General features: G+C 36.7%; 1 protein-coding gene across 1 annotated transcript; it reads left to right on the top strand.

Annotated features, from left to right (window-relative positions):
- The first annotated feature begins 1825 nt into the window (after nt 1–1825).
- LOC147370561 (UDP-glucuronosyltransferase 2B31-like) lies at nt 1826–22956 on the top strand. The gene is made up of 6 exons (XM_086405537.1): nt 1826–2598; nt 3414–3562; nt 9819–9950; nt 15506–15593; nt 19300–19519; nt 22324–22956. Exons 1-6 carry the CDS (start codon nt 1869–1871, stop codon nt 22601–22603), a joined length of 1599 nt encoding a protein of 532 aa, XP_086261663.1. The 5' UTR covers nt 1826–1868; the 3' UTR covers nt 22604–22956.

The raw sequence follows: 22956 nt of genomic DNA on the forward strand, positions 1-22956 counted from the left end.
AAACTCATTGAATAAGGTATTTTTGTTACCTTAACAAGGTCTATGGAGACATGATGACAAAAAGCCAGACACCTTAGTACCCAATACTCATCTGTATAACTGAATTCCCCCAGAATGACCTTCTTGGTAAATATTGCCAGAACAAATCCTAAAAACACGATTAACAGCTGAGCAGAGTGATAGTACTTCAATAGGAAATAAACTTATCAAGTGTTTATTATAAAGATATTCAGAAAGAAAACTTCTGTGTTTTTACTTCCAACACTAGAGGGGAGAAGGAAAACATATCATAGTTGGCACTGTATTTTACATGGTCACATCCCTTATGCCCAAAATTAAAATCTCTTCATTTTGCCTATAATTGCCTCTAACAGTGAATAGCTTAATGGGTTATTGTTCTACCTCTGAATGCTTTCCTTACACCTATTAGTTCTCCTGTGTAGGAGTATTTTAAATACTACTGATAAATAACTGCTCCTTATTTATTACCAGTGACTCTCCATCTTCTACAGAAATAAAATCCACATCATTTCCATGAATAGGTAGCATATTTCTTAATAAAATGAAGATTCTCTTTTCTTTGGTTCCACAGTCACTACCATTACCCTTTGTGTGATCTTGACACCATTCTCATCAGATTAAATGACTTCCTTAATCTTCTAGAGAATATATTTCTGAATGCCCCCTTTTTATGCATATGTGGTTTCTCCTACCCAGGGTGTTCTTTAAGTTGTTCATCTGCCAATCTTGAATTCACTTGTGAAGTCCAAGTGACAAAGCACTTCTTTCATGAAGTCTTCACTTATCTCTCCAGCAGACAGGAGTTTCTGGCTGTGTGGTCTGAAAGCAATTTAAATGCAGTTTCCTGTGTGTAACCATCTTTTATCTTAAAAACATTGCTTTTTACAGTGCCTTATAATGCCCATTTCTCACTTTATTCTGAATTATAATTAATAATTTTACTGAAAGTCACTCAACGCTAGGTCATCCAAAAACCAAAGGCTTTATAACTGATGGTGGAACCAGCGGCACTTACGAGGCCATCTGCCATGAGATCCCTATGGTGGGCTTTCCTATGTTTGCTGATCAACCTGATAACTTTGCCTGATGGACCACAGCACACCAGGCTTCCCTGTCCTTCACCATCTCCCAGAGTGTGCTCAAACTCATGTCCATTGAGTTAGTGATGCTATCCAACCATCTCATCCTCTGTCGTCTCCTTCTGCTTTAACTCCCCACTGTCATAAGTAGGCAGATCATTCAGACAAAAAAATCAGTATGGCAATAGTGATCATAAATTATACAATTGACCAGTCAAACTTAATTGATATCTTTAGTATTAACATTACACTAAAAAAATTGGTACACACATCTTCAGTCTTTGCAAACTGCAGGATTTCTGCTGCTTTTTCATTTTAGTCCAGAACTTTCTCAAAATACTTTACATGGGTTTGCACTTGGTCATTTATTGTTTTTGCTGTTTCTGTGCGGGACACAATTGTTGTGACTTCATAACCCTCCACCTTGTTGATGTCACCTTATCTCTAATTCTGTGTCAAAGCCACTGCAGACTCAAGAGCCTCTCACTTGCTATTGTTTTACACTAGTTAGTCTTCTTTCTCACAGAATATAATTGATGTGTGTGTACAAGATGGGTGACAGCACTGGCAAATGAATACTAAACACACTGTATAATCTCGAAGTGTTCTGCACTTTGCCTTTTCACTTGATTTCCACATCTGCTGACTATTCATGTAATCTACTTTTTTAAGGAATAGGAGTTATACTTTAACTTCTGGTTGATGACTTCTGGATATAAGCCTGAGCAATAGCAAAAGTTTACAGTAATTAATTTTAAAGGACTGCATATGAGCAAGATGTCTATGAAAAGGCTCTCGCTTCTGCTGCTGCTACAGCTGACTTGCTACTTTAGCGGTGGGAGTTGTGGAAAGGTGCTGGTATGGCCAGTGGAATTTAGTCACTGGCTGAATATAAAGACAATTCTGGAGGAACTCGTCACAAGGGGTCATGAGGTGACTGTTCTGATATCTTCAGCTTCCACTATTCCTAATTCCAGCAAACCATCTACTATGGAATTTGAGACTTTTCCTGTATCTTTAACAAAAACTGATTATGAGAATTTTATGGAACGTATTCTTGAGGAACTGATGTATGTGGCGAAAGATTCCTTTTGGTCCTATCTTTCAACAGTGAAAAATGTATTTTGGGAATTTTTTGATATTGCTTTACGTATGTGTGAAGATGCTGTTTCCAACAAGAAATTAATGACAAAACTGCAGGAATCAAGGTTTGATATCCTTATTGCAGATGCTGTTGGACCCTGTGGTGAACTGCTGGCTGAATTACTTAAAATACCATTCGTGTACAGTCATTACACCTCACCTGGCCACATAATTGAGAAGAATAGCGGAAGACTTCCACTCCCACCATCTTATGTACCTGTTATGTTTTCAGAATTAAGTGATCACATGACATTCATGGAGAGGATCAAAAATATGTTATATGCACTTTACTTTGACCTTTTCTTTATGACATACAAAGAGAAGAAGTGGAATCAGTTTTACAGTGAAGTACTAGGTAAGTTGGGCTTCCTGATGGCTCAGTGTGGTAAAGAATCTACCTGCCAATGCAGGAGACACAGGTTTTATCCTTTGGTCAGGAAGATCCCTTGGAAAAGGAAATGGCATTCCATTCCAGTGTTTTTGCCTGTGAAATCCCATGGACAGAGAAGCCTGTTGAGCTATAGTCCATGGAGTTGAAAGAGTCAGTTACCACTTAGCAACCAAACTACTAGGTAAGTCATGTTTTTAGTTGGTAGCATTAAGTCCTATTTTTCCTAGTGCCTTGGAAGTTGAGTTTGTCTAAATAGAAATTCACAAAAATTTATCTCAAATAAGTGAAACAGTGAAATAAAAATATGAAATGACCCTCAATCTAACAAATATTATGCAAACACTTAAATTATAGGGTAGGGTAAAGCCCATTACTTGTATCAGATACCAGGAAGTCATTTACCACAGACTGAAGTACCCAGGACATCTGCAAGTGACTATCCAACTTACAAAACTTCTTTTTTTAACTTAAAGTCATTACGAATCTCATAAACTGTCTTGATAGATGAAGACATGTACATGGAGAGTTATACACATATTTGTAGTATAAGTATCCAGTTAGCTTTTAGAAATTGTTTCTGCTTGTGTAGAAACAGATGTATTCCAGATATACTTTATTATCCTATACTATGCTACGGTATATATTTATCAAGCAACAGACACATTCAAACATCTTGGCCACAACATCCCAAGCTCCTTTACAAAAATTATCTTATATACACACATGACAATAGTCTCATTTGATCAAACATTTGTTGTTGTTTTTCTTTTTACTTTCAGGAAGACCTACTACCTTATCAGAGATGATGGGGAAAGCTGATATGTGGCTCATTCGAAGCTACTGGGATTTGTCATTTCCTCGTCCACAACTACCAAATGTTGAATTTGTTGGAGGGCTCCACTGCAAACCTGCCAAGCCCCTGCCTAAGGTCACCTACTCCTCCTTGTTGTTCTTTGTGAACTCTGTGTTTTCAATAGGAACATTCTGTATTGTTTATTTAGAACGTTTGATTACAGGTAGTCAGATACGGGAACCTGGATAAAGTGACCTTCCACCTAGAAAGTGATGTATTTCTATATCAACACAACTATCTGAATTTCATTATCATTACAGAATAAACTAGAGAACATGGGACACTTTGAAAATACATCAATTAAATTACAATTTCATTATTCAACACATAGAGAAGCATCATTCATTAAAGAACACATATTTTTGTATAAAAATATATATTTTGTATGAATAATAATAGTTACATTATCACCTGGTGATGCCACCCAATCATCCTATCTCACTATAATAAGTTACATTATAATTGTATTATCATTATTAGAGGATAATTTTGTATATAGCATATTGCAGAAGTGAGTGCTAATATAGGCAAATGGTGTAGGCACAGTTTCTCTCATCTGAGTCTACCTGAATGGCAGAACACAATCAAGTTGTAAAAAATGTTATAATATGGCAAGACCAGAGTGCTAAAGAAATATTCAGCATGAATCATATAAAGTATCTCTGATCCATAGATAATTATGAGATCTGAAGGATGCTCAGGAATAAACAGAGGAATAGGGCAGGGGTGGAAGAAGATATGGGCTTCCCTCTTAGCTCAGTTGGAAGAAGATATAAAAGAAAGGTAGGTGGAGTAGTGATGACAGTTGCCCAAAGTCCAAGTTTAGTCTAGATAGAAAAAGGCTGAATAAAGAAGATGATGCTGTAGAGGTAAGTTGGAAACAGATAATTATAAACATTTGAAACATCTAGTAGGGGCATTGGGAAGAATAGTGAAAGGATTAAGAAAGGAAGAGATGACGGCGGTGGTTTAGTCTCTAAGTTGCGTCCGACTCTTGCAGTCACATGGACTGTAGACTGCTAGGCTCCTCTGTCCATGGGATTCTCCAGTGTGAATACTGGAGCGGGTTACCATTTCCTTCTCCAGAGGATCTTCCCAACCCAGGAATCGAACCCAGGTCTCCTGCATTGCAGGCAGACTCTTTACCGACTGAGCTATGACGAAAGCCCTGAGAAAGAGATAGTCATATATTATTTAAAAATTAAAAGCAAGATGTAGTCACTGGGTTGGACTGTAAATGGTGAAGTGTAGGAAGAGACCATTTAGCAGATTATTGCTAGATATAGACAATAATGAGTGAAAACTAGAGTACGGTGTTCACAGAGATATCACATTAACTCATTTTTTCCTTTATTTTAAATTAATTAATTAATTTTAATTGGGGGATAATTACTTTACATTATTGTGGTGGGTTTTGCCATACACTGACATGAATCAGGACGATTTACTTTAAATAAATTTAAATAAATCTCTGGGTTGGGAATAAAAACATACATTTATATGTACATTCATTTATATTGTTGGAAATAGGCATTTATTTTAGCTAGTGCTGTGGTGAAAAGCCTTAAAACTTACAAAAATACTTTAGTATTTCATCTTCTTCATCTGATCATGAAAACCTTAAAAATTCCTAACATTACAAAAGTTTATATTAAATGCTGCTGCTGCTAAGTCACTTCCATCATGTCTGACTTTTTGTGACACTATGACTGTAGCCCAACAGGCTCCTCTGTCCATGGGATCTCCAGGCAAAAATACTGGAGTAGGCAGCCATTCCCTTCTCCAGGGGATCTTCTCGACCCAGGATCAAATCCTGGTTTCCTGCACTCCAGGCAGATTCTTTACCATCTGAGCCACTAGGAAATGCTTGATTATGCTAAATCAGATACAATAAAATATTTACTTAGAAAATAACAAATATAATAAGATCACAGTTTTCTTGAAGATTAAAAAAGCATAAGCTAGAATTACAATTTTCAGGATATATATCATAGTGTATTATTTGATTATAGGATAGAGTAAGGATTAAAATGACAGCACACATTTTAGCATAATGTCTTCAAGGTCCACCCATGTTGTCGAAAATGGCAGGATTTCCATCTTTCTCATGGGTGAATGACATTTCATTCTGAGCACGTGTGTGTGTGTGTGTGTGTGTGTGCATGTCTCTGTATCTATGAAACATCTTTAAATAATTCATCCATTGGTGGGCACTTAAGTTTCTTCCCTTAGCTAATTGTGAATAATGCTGCAGTCAACATGGAGCACATATACCTCTTCAATATCCTGTTTTTATTTCCTTTGACTGTATACCCAGAAGTAGAATTGCTGGATCATACAATAGATATATCTTTAATTGTTTTAGGAACCTTCAATTTATGTTCCATAAGGGCTAAACCAATTTACATTCCCACTGAGAGTGTACAAGCATTCACTTTTCTCCACATTCTCACACTTTTCTCTTCTTGGTTATAGACTTTCTAATAAGGGTGAGGTAATATCTGATTGTGATTTTGAAATACATTTCCCTGATGATTACTGATGTTGAGTACCTTTTCCTATACCTGGTGACCATTTGGAAATCTTCTTTGTAAAGTGTCTATTTTGTTCATCTGCCCATTCTTTAATTGAATTTTGTTGTATTAGTTGTGCATATATTTTGGATCTCAACCCCTCATTCAATATGTGGTTACAAAACTTTTCTTCCATTCTGTAGATCGCATTTTCGTCTTGTTGATTATTTCTTTTGCTGTGCAGAAGCTTTTAAGCTTGTTGTAGTCCCACTTGTGATTTTTTCCTTTTGTTGTGGTCTTGATGTCATTTAAAAAAACATCATTTTCAAGACCAGTGTCAAGGAGTTTCATCCTTATATTTTCCTTTAGGGATGTTATGGTATCTGGTCTTATGTTTAAGTCATTGATTCAAGTTGTTTTTGTGAGTGGTATAAGATAGAGGTCTCGTTTTTTGCTTTTTTGTTTTTTTCATATGTTTATCCAGTTTTCTCAGAAAAGAAAGTGACTAATATTTCCACAATTGGTGTTCTTGTCTCCCCTGCTCCCTTGTTGAATATTAGTTGAACCCTGTATGCTGTTCCATGGTCTATGTGTCTATTTGGGGGCCAGTACACTATTTTTGAAATATTGAAACTTTGTGGTAAATATGAAATTTCAAGGTGTGATTCTTTTGGGTTTTGATAATGTCAACATTTTAACAGTATTATTCTTCCGGTCCATGTCACATGATGCCTTTCCATTTATTTGTGTTTTCTTCTATTTCTTACAATTTCTTATAGTTATCACTGTACAGATCTTTCACTTCACTGATTAAATTTATTTCTAGGTATTTTCTTGCTTTTGGTGCTCTTGTGAATGGGATAGTTTTTTTTTCAGATGTCTCATTATAGTACACAGTAATGAAACTGAATTCTATATAGCGGGATTAGGCATCCTTATTTTGTTTCTGATTAGAGAAAAAGCTTTCAAATGTTCTCTGTTGAGTATAATGTTAGTTTTGGGTTTTTTATATATGTTCTTTATTACACTGAGGTATGTTCATTCATACCCTATATGTTGAGGGTTTTATCATAAAAGAATGTCATATCTTGTCAAATGTTTTTTGGACATCTGTTGAGATAATCAAGTTATTTTATAGTTCATTCTATTTTGCATCACAAAGATAAATCTCACTTGGTCTTAGTATATAATTCTTTTAATGTGCTCTTGAATTTGGCTTGTTGATATTTTGTTGAGAATTTTTGCATCAATATTCAATCTGGATATTGACTTTAGTTTTATCTCCTTGCAATGTCCTTATCTATTTGGTATCATGATCGTGGTGATGACCTTGTAGGATGAGTTTGGAAATGTTCCTACCCTCCTCTTTAATTTTTAAAGATTTTTGAAGAACTGGCATTAATTATTCTATAATATTTCATAGAATACATCAGTGAAGCCATCAGGCCCTGGGCCCTTTGTGTGTTGATAAGTTTTTGATTACCAATTCAATTTCTTTACTTATTAGGACTGTTCAGATTTTCTACTTCTTCCTGATTCAGTCTTGGTAGGTTCTGTTTTTAAGTTCTCCATTCTTCTCATATATGTATTAATAATTTCTTAGCTTATAATTATTCATGGTAGTCTCGGGATCCTATCTAATTTTTAAGTTTCAGTTGTAATGTCTCCATTTCATTTCTAATCGTATTTATTTGAGTCACTTTTTTTCTTGATTAGTCTAACTAAAGGTTTTCAATTTTGTTTATCTTTTGGAAAAGACAGAGAAGGACAAATACTGTAAGATATCACTTGTATATGAAATCTAAAAATGCCAAACTTGTAATAACAGAGAGTAATATGGTGGTTGCCAGGACTGAGAGGTGGAAGAACAGGAGAAATGTTGTTTAAGGATACAAATTTGCATTTCTTAGTAAATAAATACTAGAGATCTCAGGTACAGAATAGTGAATATGCATACATGCTCAGTCATGTCTGACTCTTCATGACCTTGTGAACTATAACCAGCCAGTCTCCTCTGTCGATCAGATTTCCCAGGCAGGAATATTGGGGTGGGTTGCCATTTAAAATTTGGAATTATTCTGGTATAGAAAGTAACTTTTTTTTTAATCAGAAAGGATCAAGGACCACAAAGCAAAATAATTCAGAAACAATTCCAGGCAAATACAGATTCACCAGGAGCTTTATTTAGTTAGAAGTGAATTACTCAAAAGCTGACCAGACCTGTTTTGCAGAAAGCTCTGGGCACCTCTTCCTCTGTGGAGCAGGTGCTCCCAGGGGGACTCATTGAAGTCATATTGAAGGTTCTTCACCACAGTTAGACATAGCACATCCATCTGTGACATTAATTATGCAAGTTCAGGACAAAAGCATCATATGTAAAGAAACACAGCAATATGGTCACTCAAATAAGTAACTATGCAAGGGTAACTTTGGATTATAAATAGAACTCACAGAACTATTTCATACCACTTCCAAACTATAATACTTGACTCCTCAAGTCATTATGACAAAGTTTAAGGTGAAGAATAGGATTACAGAGCTGAATGAATGACATAAAGTGATTCAGATCATATTTTTTTTCATAGTGCTCATAGTCAGGAAACAAAATATTAATGAATAATCTAAATAATTCTCAAAAAGTATGTCTGGAATAAATAAGTTAGCAGAATTATAATAACAAAGAACCAAAGCAAGTTGAATCCGGAAAGTAACTTCCTTCCAAGAATCTATGTTAGTAATTAACATCAAGATTAATGAAGAGTCTGAGGATAATATAGTTTAATAGTACCTCCTTGTACTGAGTACTGGCTCTATCTTATTTCCTGCTTATACAGAAACACATTGCACAAATATATATAATGGAAGAAATTGACCTCATATCACCCATTCTTTTCCCAGGATCTCAAGGATGAAAAATGTTAAAAAAAAAAAAAAAAAAGCATCATTATAAAAAACAATATAAAGTTCCTCAAAAAAAAATTTTAATGATTTTTTAGTGTTGAATATTTATAGGTACAACTGACCAAAGTCCAAGATGTGAAGTTAACATGTTCAAGAAAATTGGGGGAGTGGGGCGGGTGAGAGAGGGAAATCACTCTGTTAGCTAACTGTATACTATGTGAAAAGAATAATGTGAACTTTCTAATATAAAACCTGTCTACACATATAGCTCAGCAATTCCTTTTCTGGGTTTGTTTCCAAAATAATTGAAATTAGGTTCCCAATGAGATACCTGTACAACATATGCATGAAAGCTCTATTCACAGGAGCCAAGAGGTTGAAGCAACCCAAATGTCCATCAACAGAGGAAGCAATAAACAAAATGTCATGTATACAAACAACGGAATATTACTCACCGTTAAAAGGAAATTCTGACATGTCACAGCATGAATGAACCTTACATTAAGTGAAAATAACTAGTCAGAAAAAAAAAAATACTGTGCAATTCAACTTATAAGAAGTATCCAGACTAATCTCATTTGTAGAAACAGAGTAGAATGAAACTTGCCAAAGGCTAGAGAAAGAGAAAGGTAGAGTTTCTTAACGATCATAGACTTCCAGTTTTGTCAGATGAAAAAGTTCTGGAGATTGGTTGCACAATGTGAGTATACTTAATACTACTATACTACACACTTAGGAACAATTAAGAAGTAAATTTTATGCCATGTGTATCTTACCACAATATTTTTGTAAGAAATCACTACTCTGATATCTCAAGACAATTTCTGATTTTCTCTCTTTAGTTGCTTGTAGCAATCCCTTCAATAATGTCTGTTATGCTACTGCTCTTTTGTGATGGGCACATTCTTTTTTCACAGGAAATGGAAGAGTTTGTGCAGAGCTCTGGAGAAAATGGTATTGTGGTGTTTTCTTTGGGGTCAATGGTCAGTAACATGTCAGAAGACAGAGCCAAGGTGATTGCATCAGCCTTCGCTCAAATTCCACAAAAGGTAGATGCAATAACTTAATCATGGACAACTCTTTAATAAGTCTGTTAAACTCTGTAAAGATCTGATCTTAGACATTTTCTATCAGAAAGGTAAATAATATGATAGCAGCAATTTATCTCATATATATACATATATATGTGTATATATAAACCAAAATATGCATGGCAGGTGCTATGGCAGTACAGGGAGTGCCTTTCATCCATAATAATTTTAATTAATCAACATAGTAATCAAAAAGAATGATATTTAAGAGACACAGTGTGAATTTTGGTATTATTAATACAATGGTAGCATGAGCAGTAAGATTAACCAGTAAATTCTGCTTTGTCACTTGTTCCTTTTCTTTGAAGGACTTCTGAGGACACAACACACATATAGATGCTCTCGGGAGTTAAACTTTAACAATAAAGGTAGTCATGCAACATTGATTCAAGTCAAACAATTTCACTTTTCATTGTTTTTGAAAGTAGGGCTTAATAATTTGTAATTTAAGAGAACATACTTCTTCAGCAGCACTGATTAACTTATTTTTAAAAAATTATGCTGTTGTTTAGTCATTAAGTCATCTGAATCATTGCAATCCCATGGACTACAGCATGCTAGGCTCCCCCGTCCTTCACTATTACCCAGGGTTTGCCCAGAGTCATGTCCATCGATTTAGTGATGCTATCTAACCATGTCATCCTCTGCCAGCCCTTCTCCTTTTGCCTTCAACCTTTCCCAGATCAGGGTCTTTCCAATGAGTTATCAGGTGGCCAGAGTATTGGAACTTCAGCATCAGTACTTCCAATGAATATTCACAATTGGTTTCATTTAGGATTGACTGGTTTGATGTCCTTGCCATTCAAGGGATTCTCAAGAATCTTCTCCAGCACCACAATTCAAAAGTATCAATTCTTCAGTGCTTAACCTTTAAGGACTTCCCCAGTGGCTCAGACGGTAAAGCGTATGCCTATAATGCAAGAGACCTGGGTTCGATCCCTGGGTTGGGAAGATCCTCTGAAGAAGGAAATGGCAACCCACTCAGGTACTCTTGCCTGGAAAATCTCATGGATACAGAAGCCTCGTAAGGCCCAGTCCGTGGGGCCGCAAAGAGTTGGACACAATTGAGTGACTTCACCTTATCTTACCCTACCTAATATTCTTTACTGTCCATCTCTCATATCCATACATATGGAATGGACTACTGGAAAAAAATATAGCTTTGATTATACGGACCTCTTTTGGCAGAGTGATGTCTCTGCTTTTAATACTTTATCTAGATTTGTCATAGCTTTTCTTCCAAGAAGCAAGTGTCTTTTCATTTCATTGCTGAAGTCACCATCCACAATGATTTTGGAGCCCAAGAAGATAAAATATGTCACAGCTTCCACATTTTCCCCACATATTTGCCATGAAGTGATGGGACCAGATGCCATGAAATTATTGTTTTGAATGCTGAGTTTTAAGACAGCTTTTTCACTTTCATTTTTCACCCTCATCAAGAGTCTCTTTCAGTTCAGTTCAGTCACTCAGTCATGTCCGACTCTTTGAGACTCCATAAATTGCAGCACTCCAGGCCTCCCTGTCCATCACCAACTCCCGGAGTTCACTCAGACTCATGTCAATCGAGTCGATGTTGCCATCCAGCCATCTCATCCTCTGTTGTCCCCTTCTCCTCATGCATGGCAAAACCAGTACAATACTGTAAAGTAAAAAAAAAAAAAGTCTTCTCCAACACCACAGTTCAAAAGCATTAATTCTTTTGCACTCAGCTTTCTTCACAGTCCAACTCTCACATCCATACATGACTAATGGAAAAATCATAGCCTTGACTACACGGACATTTGTTGGCAAAGTAATGTCTCTGCTTTTCAATATTGCTGTCTAGGTTGATCATAACTTTCCTTCCAAGCAGTAAGCGTCTTTTAAACTCATGGCTACAGTCACCATTTGCAGTGATTATGGAGCCCCAGAAAATAAAGTCTGGCACTGTTTCCACTGTTTCCCCATCTATTTGCCATGAAGTGATGGGACCAGATGCCATGATCTTCGTTTTCTGAATGTTGAGCTTGAAGCCAACTTTTTCACTCTCCTCTTTCACTTTCATCAAGAGGCTTTTTAGTTCCTCTTCACTTTCTGCCACAAGAGTGGTGTCATCTGCATATCTGAGGTTATTGATATTTCTCCCGGCAATCTTGATTCCAGCTTGTGTTTCTTCCAGTCCAGCGTTTCTCATGATGTACTCTGCATATAAGTTAAATAACCAGGGTGACAATATACAGCCTTGACATATTCCTTTTCCTATTTGGAACCAGTCTGTTGTTCCATGTCCAGTTCTAACTGTTGATTCCCAACCTGCATATAGGTTAGCATAGTCAATGAAGCAGAAGCAGATGTTTTTCTGGAATTCTCTTGCTTTTTCTATGATGTAATGAATGATGGCAATTTGATCTCTGGTTCTTCTGCCTTTTCTAAACCCAGATAGCACATCTGGAAAATCTTGGTTCATGTACTGCTCAGGCTGAGCTAAATGATTTTTGAGTATTACCTTGCTAGCATGTGAAAGGAACATAATTTTACAGTAGTTTGATCATTCTTTGGCATTACCCATCTTTGGATTTGGAATGAAAACTGACCTTTTCCAGTCCTGTGGCCACTGCTGTGTCTTCTAAATTTGCCGGCATACTGAGTGCAGCACTTTAACAGTATCATCTTTTCGGATTTGAAATACCTTAGCTAAATTCCACTAGCTTTCTTCATAGTAATACTTCCTAAGGTCCCATTTTCTTCACACTCCAAGATGTGTGGATCTATGAGTGACCACACCTTCATAGTTATCCAGGTTACTAAGACCTCTTTTGTATAGTTTTTCTGTGTATTCTTGCCACCTCTTCTTAATATCTTCTGCTTCTGTTGGGTCCATACCATTTCTGTCCTTTATTGTGCCCATCTTTGCATAAAATGATCCCTTGGGATATCTAATTTACTTGAAGTGATCTCTAGTCTTTCACATCCCATTGATTTCTCTATTTCTTTGCATTGTTCACTTAAGAAGGCATTCTTATCTCTCCTATCTATCCTCTGAAATTCTGCATTCAGTTGAGTATATTTTTCTTTCCCTTTCTCCCTTGGTTCACTCCCCTTCTTTTCTGCATTATTTATAAAGCCTCCTCAGATAACCACTTTGCCTTCTGGCATTTCATTTTCTTTGAGATTGTTTTGATCACTGCCTCCTGTACAGTGTTACACACCTCTATCCACAGTTCTTCAGGCACTCTGTATATCAGATATAACCCTTGAATCTATTCATCACCTCCACTGTGTAATTATATGGGATTTGATTTCTATCATACCTGAATGGCCTAGCAGTTTTCCCCACTTTCAATTTAAGTCTCTCTTCAATTCAAATCTGAATTTTGCACTCAGGTGCTCATGATCTGAACCACAGTCAACTCCAGGTCTTGTGTTGCTGACTGTATAGAGCAACTCCATCCTCGGCTATAAATAACATAATCAATCTGATTTCGGTATTGACCATCTGGTGATGTCCATGTATAGAGTCATCAGTTTGTTGGAAAAGGATGTTTACTATGACCAGTGTGTTCTCTTGACTGAAGTCTGTTAGCCTTTGCCTGCTTCTTTTAGTACTACAAGGCCAAACTTGCCTGTTACCCGAGATATCTCTTGACTTCTTACTTTTACATTCCAATCCCTATGATGAAAAAGACTTCTTCTTCTTCATTATTATTATTTTTTTTTTTTTTTAGTGTTAATTCTAGAAGGTCTTGTGGATCTTGCTGAATCAATCTTTAGCTTCTTCAGCATTAGTGCCTGGGGCATATACCTGGATTGCTGTGATGTTGAATGGTTTGCCTTGGAAATGAACCAAGATCATTCTGTTGTTTTTGAGATTGCACCCAAGCACTCCATTTCAGAACTTTTTGTTGACTGTGAAAGCTACTCCATTTCTTCTAAGGAATTCTTAACCACAGTAGTAGATATAATGGTCATCTGAATTAAATTCATCGAACTTGTTCATTTTAGTTCATGGATTCCTAAGATGTTGATATTCACTCTTGCCATCTCCTGCTTGACCATGTCCATTACCTCGATTTCATTGGCCTAACATTCCAGGATCTTATGTTCTTTACAGCATCATACTTTCACCACCAGACACATCCACAGCTGAGCATCATTTCTTCATTGGCCCAGTCACTTCATTCTTTCTGGAATTATTAGTAATTGCCCTCCACTCTTCCTCAGCAGGATATTGGACACATTCTGACCTGGAAAACTCATCTTCCAGTGTCATATATCTTTGCCTTTTCATACTGTTCATGTGGTTCTCACGGCAAAGATAGTGGAGTGGTTGTCCATTCCCTCCTCCAGTGGACCACAGCTTGTCAGAACACTCCACTATGACCCATCTGCCCTTGGGTAACCCTGCAGAGCATGGCTCATAGCTTCATTGAGTTACACAAGCCCCTTTACCGTGACAAGGCTGTGATCTATGAAGGGGATTAATAAATTGTAAATAAGCCAAAATATTTATCTTAGGTGATTGACTGCATACTTTTTCCTCTCTATAATCAAAATGTATAAAATTCTAATAAATAACTTCCCCTTTTAACTACTTGATATAAGTAAACTCTTTTACAACAGTCAAAAATAAATAAATCACTGAATATCAAATTTGAAAATGAGCACTAGCATATAAAGAAAACAAATGAATGTGTAGCTTATGTGTAATCTGCCACTGGCTTGTTGTATTGGAAACAAAACCACCTATCCATGGAAGAAAAGCTATGACAAACACAGACAGTGTTTTAAAAAGCAAAGCAGCACTTGCCCGGAAAAGTCCATATAGTCAAAGCTATGCTTTTTCAGTAGTTGTGTATGGATGTGAGAGTTGGACCATAAAGAAGGCTGATGGCCAAAGAATTGTTGCTTTTGAATTGTGGTGCTGGAGAAGACTCTTGAGAGTCCCCTGACTGCAGGATCAAACCAGTCAATCCTAAGTTAATCAACCTTGAATATTCATTGGAAGGACTGATGCTGAAGCTGAAGCTCCAATACCTTGGCCATCTGATGCAAAGAGATGACTCATTGAAGAAGACCTTGATGCTGAGAAAGATCAACGGCAGGAGGAAAAGGGAGTGACAGAGGATGAGTTGGTTGGATAGCAACACAGAATCAATGGATATGAATATGAGCAACTTCTGAGAGATAGTGAAGGACAGGGAAGCCTAGCATGCTACAGTCCATGGGATGCAAAGAGTTGGACACAAGTTAGTGACTGAAAAGCAACAATAAAAGTTTTTTAAAAAAATATTTGAATTGGTCATTGAAAATCTCACTTGTCTCTGCCATCATGTGTACATAATTAATACATCAAATGTAGGTATTCCTATGTATGTCCTTCTATTACTAGTTACCATTACTTAATATGTCTTCATTTCCTTACATGTCATATGGATGATATGTAATTATATGTATCTTAGTCAATTTAGAAATTATTATTATAACTTGGAAGTTCAACTCATAGAATAAGGTATTTCCTTTGCTTTTAACAGGTGCTATGGAGATATGATGGCAAAAAACCAGATACCTTAGGACCCAACACCCGGTTGTATAAATGGCTTCCCCAGAATGACCTTCTTGGTGAGACTTGTCAGAACAAATAATGAAAATATGAGTAACAGCCATGCAGAGTGAGAGTGCTTCAACAGGAAACACACTTAGAAAGCAATTAATTATTGAAACACTGAAAAAGAAAACTTTACTAGTCTATTATAAATGTCTTTGCTATGAGAAAAAAAGGAGAACATATAAAAGTTGTCAGTTTATTCTACGTAGTCACATCCCTTACAGCCAGAATCTTTACTTTAGCTGTAATTACTTCTCACAGTGAACTTTTCAATAACTTCCTGGATTGTTGTTCTGTTTCTGAATTCTTTCATTATACTCATCATTTCCATTCTGTAGAGGTATGTTCAGATCAGATCAGTCGCTCAGTCGTGTCCGACTCTTTGCAACCCCATGAATTGAAGCACGCCAGGCCTCCCTGTCCATCACCAACTCCCGGAGTTCACTCAGACTCACGTCCATCGAGTCAGTGATGCCATCCAGACATCTCATCATCTGTCATCCCCTTCTCCTCCTGCCTCCAATCCCTCCCAGCATCAGAGTCTTTTCCAATGAGTCAACTCTTCGCATGAGGTGGCCAAAGTACTGGAGTTTCAGCTTTAGCATCATTCCTTCCAAAGAAATCCCAGGGCTGATCTCCTTCAGAATGGATTGGTTGGATCTCCTTGCAGTCTAAGGGACTCTCAAGAGTCTTCTCCAACACCACAGTTCAAAAGCATCAATTCTTTGGCGCTCAGCCTTCTTCACAGTCCAAATCTCACATTCATACATGACCACAGGAAAAACCATAGCCTTGACTAGACGAACCTTTGTTGGCAAAGTAATGTCTCTACTTTTGAATATGCTATCTAGGTTGGTCATAACTTTCCTTCCAAGGAGTAAGCGTCTTTTAATTTCATGGCTGCAGTCACCATCTGTAGTGATTTTGGAACCCAGAAAAATAAAGTCTGACACTGTTTCCACTGTTTCCCCATCTATTTCCCATGAAGTGGTTGGACCAGATGCCATGATCTTCATTTACTGAATGTTGAGCTTTAAGCCAACTTTTTCACTCTCCTCTTTCATTTTCATCAAGAGGCTTTTTAGTTCCTCTTCACTTTCTGCCATAAGGGTGGTGTCATCTGCATATCTGAGCTTATTGATATTTCTCCTGGAAATCTTGATTCCAGCTTGTGCTTCTTCCAGTCCAGCGTTTCTCATGATGTACTCTACATATAAGTTAAATAAACAGGGTGACAATATACAGCCTTGACGAACTCCTTTTCCTATTTGGAATCAGTCTGTTGTTCCATGTCCAGTTCTAACTGTTGCTTCCTGACCTGCATATAGGTTTCTCAAGAGACAGGTCAGGTGGTCTGGTATTCCCATCTCTTGAAGAATTTTCCACAGTTTATTGTGACCCACACATTCAAAGGCTTTGGCATAGTCAATAAAGCAGAAATAGATGCTTTTTTGGAACTCTTGCTTTTTCCATGATCCAGCGGATGTTGGCAATTTGATCTCTGGTTCCTCTGCCTTTTCTAAAACCAGCTTGAACATCAGGAAGTTCACGGTTCAAATATTACTGAAGCCTGGCTTGGAGAATTTTGAGCATTACTTTACTAGCATGTGAGATGAGTGCAATTGTGCGGTAGTTTGAGCATTCTTTGGCATTGCCTTTCTTTGGGATTGGAATGAAAACTGACCTTTTCTAGTCCTGTGGCCACTGCTGAGTTTTCCAAATTTGCTGGCATATTGAATGCAGCACTTTCACAGCATCATCTGTCAGGATTGAAATAGCTCAACTGGAATTCCATCACCTTCACTCGCTTTCTTCATAGTGATGCTTTCTAAGGCCCACTTGACTTCACATTCCAGGATGTCTGGCTCTAGGTCAGTGATCACACCATCGTGATTATCTGTGTCGTGAAGATCTTTTCCGTATAGTTCTTCTGTGTATTCTTGCCATCTCTTCTTAATATCTTCTGCTTCTGTTAGGTTCATACCATTTTTGTCCTTTATCAAGCCCATCTTTGCAAGAAATGTTCCTTTGGTATCTCTGATTTTCTTGAAGAGATCCCTAGTCTTTCCCATTCTCTTGTTTTCCCCTATTTCTTTGCATTGATCGCTGAAGAAGGCTTTCTTATCTCTTCTTGCTATTCTTTGGAACTCTGCATTCAGATGTTTATATCTTTCCTTTTCTCCTTTGCTTTTCGCTTCTGTTCTTTTCACAGCTATTTGTAAGGCCTTCCCAGGCAGCCATTTTGCTTTTCTACATTTCTTTTCCACAGGGATCGTCTTGATCCCTGTCTCCTGTACAATGTCACAAACTTCATTCCATAGTTCATCAGGCACTCTATCTATCAGATCTAGGCCCTTAAATCTATTTCTCACTTCCACTGTATAATCATAAGGGATTTGATTTAGGTCATACCTGAATGGTCTAGTGGTTTTCCCTACTTTCTTCAATTTAAGTCTGAATTTGGCAATATGGAGTTCATGGTCTGAGCCACAGTCAGCTCCTGGTCTTGTTTTTGCTGACTGTATAGAGCTTTTCCATCTTTGGCTGCAAAGAATATAATCAGTCTGATTTTGGTGTTGACCATCTGGTGATGTCCATGTATAGAGTCTTCTCTTGTGTTGTTGGAAGAGGGTGTTTGTTATGACCAGTGCATTTTCTTGGCAAAACTCTATTAGTCTTTGCCCTGCTTCATTCCTTATTCCAAGGCCAAATTTCCCTGTTACTCCAGGTGTTTCTTGACTTCCTAGTTTTGCATTCCAGTCCCCTATAATGAAAAGGACATCTTTTCTGGGTGTTAGTTCTAAAAGGTCTTGTAGGTCTTCATAGAACCGTTCAACGTCAGCTTATTCAGCATTACTGTTTGGGGCATAGACTTGGATTACTGTGATATTGAATGATTTGCCTTGGAAACGAACAGAGATCATTGTGTCATTTTCGAGATTGCATCCAAGTACTGCATTTCGGACTGTTCTGTTGACCATGATGGCTACTCCATTTCTTCTGAGGGATTCCTGCCCACAGTAGTAGATATAATGGTCATCTGAGTTAAATTCACCCATTCCAGTCCATTTCAGTTTGCTGATTCTTAGAATGTCGACATTCACTCTTGCCATCTCTTGTTTGACCACTTCCAATTTGCCTTGATTCATGGACCTGACATTCCAGGTTCCTATGCAGTATTGCTCTTTACAGCATGAAAAGAACTCTTGTGCCATTACCAATGACTCTCAATTTTCTGTAAAGAAAAAAAAAAAGCACAATCATTTTTGTGAAACAATAACACACTTCATGATAAAATTTAGCTTTTCCTTCCTCTGGTTCCGGTGCCACTACGATTATCCTTCTTTTCCCCTGACACCATTCCTATCAAGCTAAATGGCTTCACTGTATCTTTAGGTGAATAAATTCCGGCATGTCCTCTTCTTTTTTTGCACATGTGGTTTCTTTTACCCAGAATGCTCTTTCAAGTTGTTCCCCTGCCGATCCTGGATTCATTTGTGACGTTCAAGTGACTCAGCACTTCTTTCACAAAGTCTTCATTTACTCCTTCAGCAGATATAGTCGTTTCTTCTCTGAATTCTAAAAGCAAACAAAAGCACTTTCATATGCGTAATAATCTGTTATCTAAAAGATACTCCTCAATCCAGTGCCTTATAATGCCAGTTTCTCATTTTATTCTGAGTTATAATTAATACCTTACTGAAATTCACTCAATCCTAGGCCATCCAAAAACCAAAGCCTTTATAACTCACGGTGGAAGCAATGGTGTTTATGAGGCCATCTATCACGGGATCCCTATGGTGGGCACTCCTTTGTTTGCTGATCAAGCTGATAACATTGCTCGAATGAAATCCAAGGGAACAGCTGTCAGGTTGGACTTGGAAACAATGTCAACAAGAGATTTGCTCAACGCATTGAAGGAAGTCATTAATAATCCTTCGTGAGTATATATATATATATATATATATATATTTTTTTTTTTTTTTCTTTACTAGCTAATCCTTCTAGAGAAGTTCTCATCTGAAGGCCAGGGAGGCAGTGATGAGTTTTCACATAAGCACAAGAAGGTGTAAGGTTTGCTCAATGTTTTGAAAACAGACAAAAATAACATGTTGTGAATGTCACATTAAGATTTTTTCATGGTTTTATGGAAAAAGTTTGTCAGTGTTTTAAAGACAGTGGAGAAATGTTGAAAACTTAATCATTAGAATGAGAAGAACCACTGAAATGGTAATAGAAAGATTAAGAAGCATTGAGAACAAATTTATTGTAGGGAACCATGAATGCGATGGATACTCATCTGCCCACTTTCTTTCAGCATGTGAACGTCTCAAATGTTTTAAACCCTTAAAGATGGTTTATTTTCACTAAACCATCATGACATCATCCACTTCAAATTCCAATTACATTTATATTTTCCAACTTTTCTATGCTAATATTTTGACTCCATCTCTGATAAATGATAAACAGCTATAACTTTCTAATTACCCAGTTTCAACTATGTATATACTATTTATAAATGTGGGTGTATTCTAGGGTTTTGTTTTTTTTTTTTTTTTTACTGTGGTCATTTTGTCTTCTTTGGAAGAATTATAAATCTAAACATAATGGACTCGGGAGGAGTATGTTGATATGAAAAAGTGAAAGTGTTGGTTTCTCAGTTGTGTTTGACTCTTTGGGACCCCATAGACTGTATCCCACCACTCCTCAGTCCATGGAATTTTCCAGGCAAGAACATGGGAATAGGTAGCCATTCTCTTCTCCAGAGGATCTTGCTGATCCAGGGATCAAACCAGGTCTCTGCATTGCAGGCAGATTCTTTACATCTGAGCCACCGGGGAATCCCATATGTTGGGATATTCCTTTTTTTTTAAATGTTACACAATTTTTAAAGGTTATTTTCCATTTAAAGTAATTACCAAAGAGTGGCTAAATTTCCAGTGTTGTACAACACCTCCTTGAGCTTATATTATTCCCAGTAATTTTGCCTCCTACTCCCCACCTCTGTGTTTCTACTACCCCAAATCTGGTAACCAATAGATTGTTTTCTGTATCTGCTAGTCTGTAATAATATTTTGATCCCATCATTGATAAATGGTAAACAACTAGAATTTTCTAATTTACTCAATTACAACTATGTATATACAGCTTATAAATGTAAGTATCTTCAGAGTTCTTTTATTTGTGCTTGTTTTTGTCTTATTTGGAATAGATAGTTATGTTGGGATATTCCTATTTAAAAGCCACATTTTCTGAAAACGGAAATACTTTATTTCTAAATCACTTCAGGATATACATGAATTCCAATGACACAATTATATTAATATCACAAATATGATGTATATATTCCCCCTTTTTTATCATAATGACTTTGTAAAGAAAACATTTTGAGAATGTGTCAGTAATAGCAGCAAAAACCATTTTGTGTTTTATAAGCAGTGTTATTTAAATTTAATTTTAGCACAGCTATTGTCCTAAGTGAGCAGCATAAAAAGCACTATTTTTCTTTTTTTTAAAGAAACAAATCTTTCATTTGCTGTTTTTATGTAAATGTACATATCTCTAGTATATTTGTATGTCTTTTTAATTTTTAATAATGTAATGTTGGGGTCAAAAATGAAGATATACTGACTGTTCATGATATGCTACATGTTGTATTTAGTAAAACTGTGTTACTTTACACATATTAAGTAACTTCTTTATTGTAGTCTATTCCTATTGTATTAAAAATATATTTCCAGGATTACTGCAGTCTTTGCAAAAACCCAGTGCTCCTCCTGTGTTTTTGACAGTAAAGGGAGAAAAGTTACTTCCATTGTTATTACTACATTGCCATGTTATAGCATTTTGTGATTTAAAGTTCATGTGCTATATCTCTTTATCCTTCTTTCTTGTCTGTTAGTCTGCCATCATTTCAGCAGTAGAAACAAGTGTGTCTGCAATGCCTGAGAGTGAAATGCTGAGCCTTCTCCAGAATTTTAGAACAAGAACGAGAACAACAATACTAGTAAACATTTACTGAGTGTCTACTACATGCCAGGAATGCCTCTAAGAATCAATACAATATTATCAAAATAATTAGATAAGGTACTATTCCTAGACATTTTATAGTACAATGAAAAACTGAGAAACAGATTCTATCATGATTGAGCCCTCCAAAGTAAAATTAAAAGTTTAAAAAATAAAAAAGTTTTAAAATGTTAATAAAATTAATTTTTTTAAAAATTTGAAGAACAGAAAGAATAAAAAAGCAGCCAACAAAGTAAGAGTCAGGAATCAAACTGAGTCAATCTACTTCCACATTTTCAACCACCACTTCACTAATGTAACATCAGCGTTGTCTGGACATGTCTCCAAACCTCATCACTGATTTACCTGCTATATCTAGATTATAACATTTGAAATACATCTATCAGGTCCATTAACAATTCTTTATGAGATAATTCAAACTTTGGACAAACATATTATGAATTTCTTTTCTTTTCTTTCCCTTTGGGACAGCTCATCCCATTCTTTAGAATACACAATCTTGTTCTCCCCCATTTTCTTTCTTTTCTTTGCAGCTTGAAACATTATGCATTTAAGAAATCCTAGCCCATAAGCTAATACCTCAATAATCACCTCGGAGAAAATTATGGTTTTCTTCCACTCTGTGTTGCACTCTGTTACCATCTGCAAGAAAATTTCACATATTTATTTATTATAGCTCATTCCATAAATGATAACTGTTTGATTTTCCTTCAGCTACAAAGAGAATGTGATGAGATTATCAGCCATTCAACATGATCAGCCTATGAAGCCCTTGGACAGAGCAGTCTTCTGGATCGAGTTTGTCATGCGCCACAAAGGAGCCAAGCACTTGCGGCCAGCTATCCATGACCTCACCTGGTTCCAGTACCACTCTCTGGATGTCATTGGGTTCCTACTGGCCTGTGTGGCAACTGCCATATTTGTCATCACAAAGTGTTGTCTATTTTGTTGCTTGAAGTTTGCTAAATTAGGAAAGAAGAGGAAAAGAGACTAGCTGTATCTGAGACCTCAGCGCAGGTGTCCCCTGATGATCTGAGGTGGAGCTGATGCAATAATAGAAACAAAGTGAGCAATAAATGTGATGTGCTTGAATCGTCCCAAACCCATTGCTTCCTACCCCAGTCCATGGAAAAATTATCTTTCACAAAACTGGCTCCTGGAGCCTAAAAATTTGGGTACTGCTGCACTAGCAGTTCTGCCTCATGAGTAGAACTCTCCATAAAACTATGTCGATATGTATTGAAATTTATTGTTTTAATGCAAAAGTATACTAAAAAGATATGATTGAATTTAACTGGTTTTCACATATTGCGTGTAGAAACAAGAACAATAAAAGTCTATTCATAG

The sequence above is a fragment of the Bos grunniens genome, chromosome 6 (genome assembly GCF_055505025.1).
Source record: "Bos grunniens cultivar Pamir isolate PY7600 chromosome 6, Bosgru_T2T1.0, whole genome shotgun sequence".
NCBI lineage: Eukaryota > Metazoa > Chordata > Mammalia > Artiodactyla > Bovidae > Bos > Bos grunniens.

Coding starts and splice junctions, on each gene's coding strand:
- LOC147370561 (XM_086405537.1), top strand. CDS start 1,869: ATGAGCAAGATGTCTATGAAAAGGCTCTCGCTTCTGCTGCTGCTACAG. Junction 15,594..19,299: donor TCCCCAGAATGACCTTCTTG/GTGAGACTTGTC, acceptor ACTCAATCCTAG/GCCATCCAAAAACCAAAGCC. Junction 19,520..22,323: donor GAAGTCATTAATAATCCTTC/GTGAGTATATAT, acceptor ATTTTCCTTCAG/CTACAAAGAGAATGTGATGA.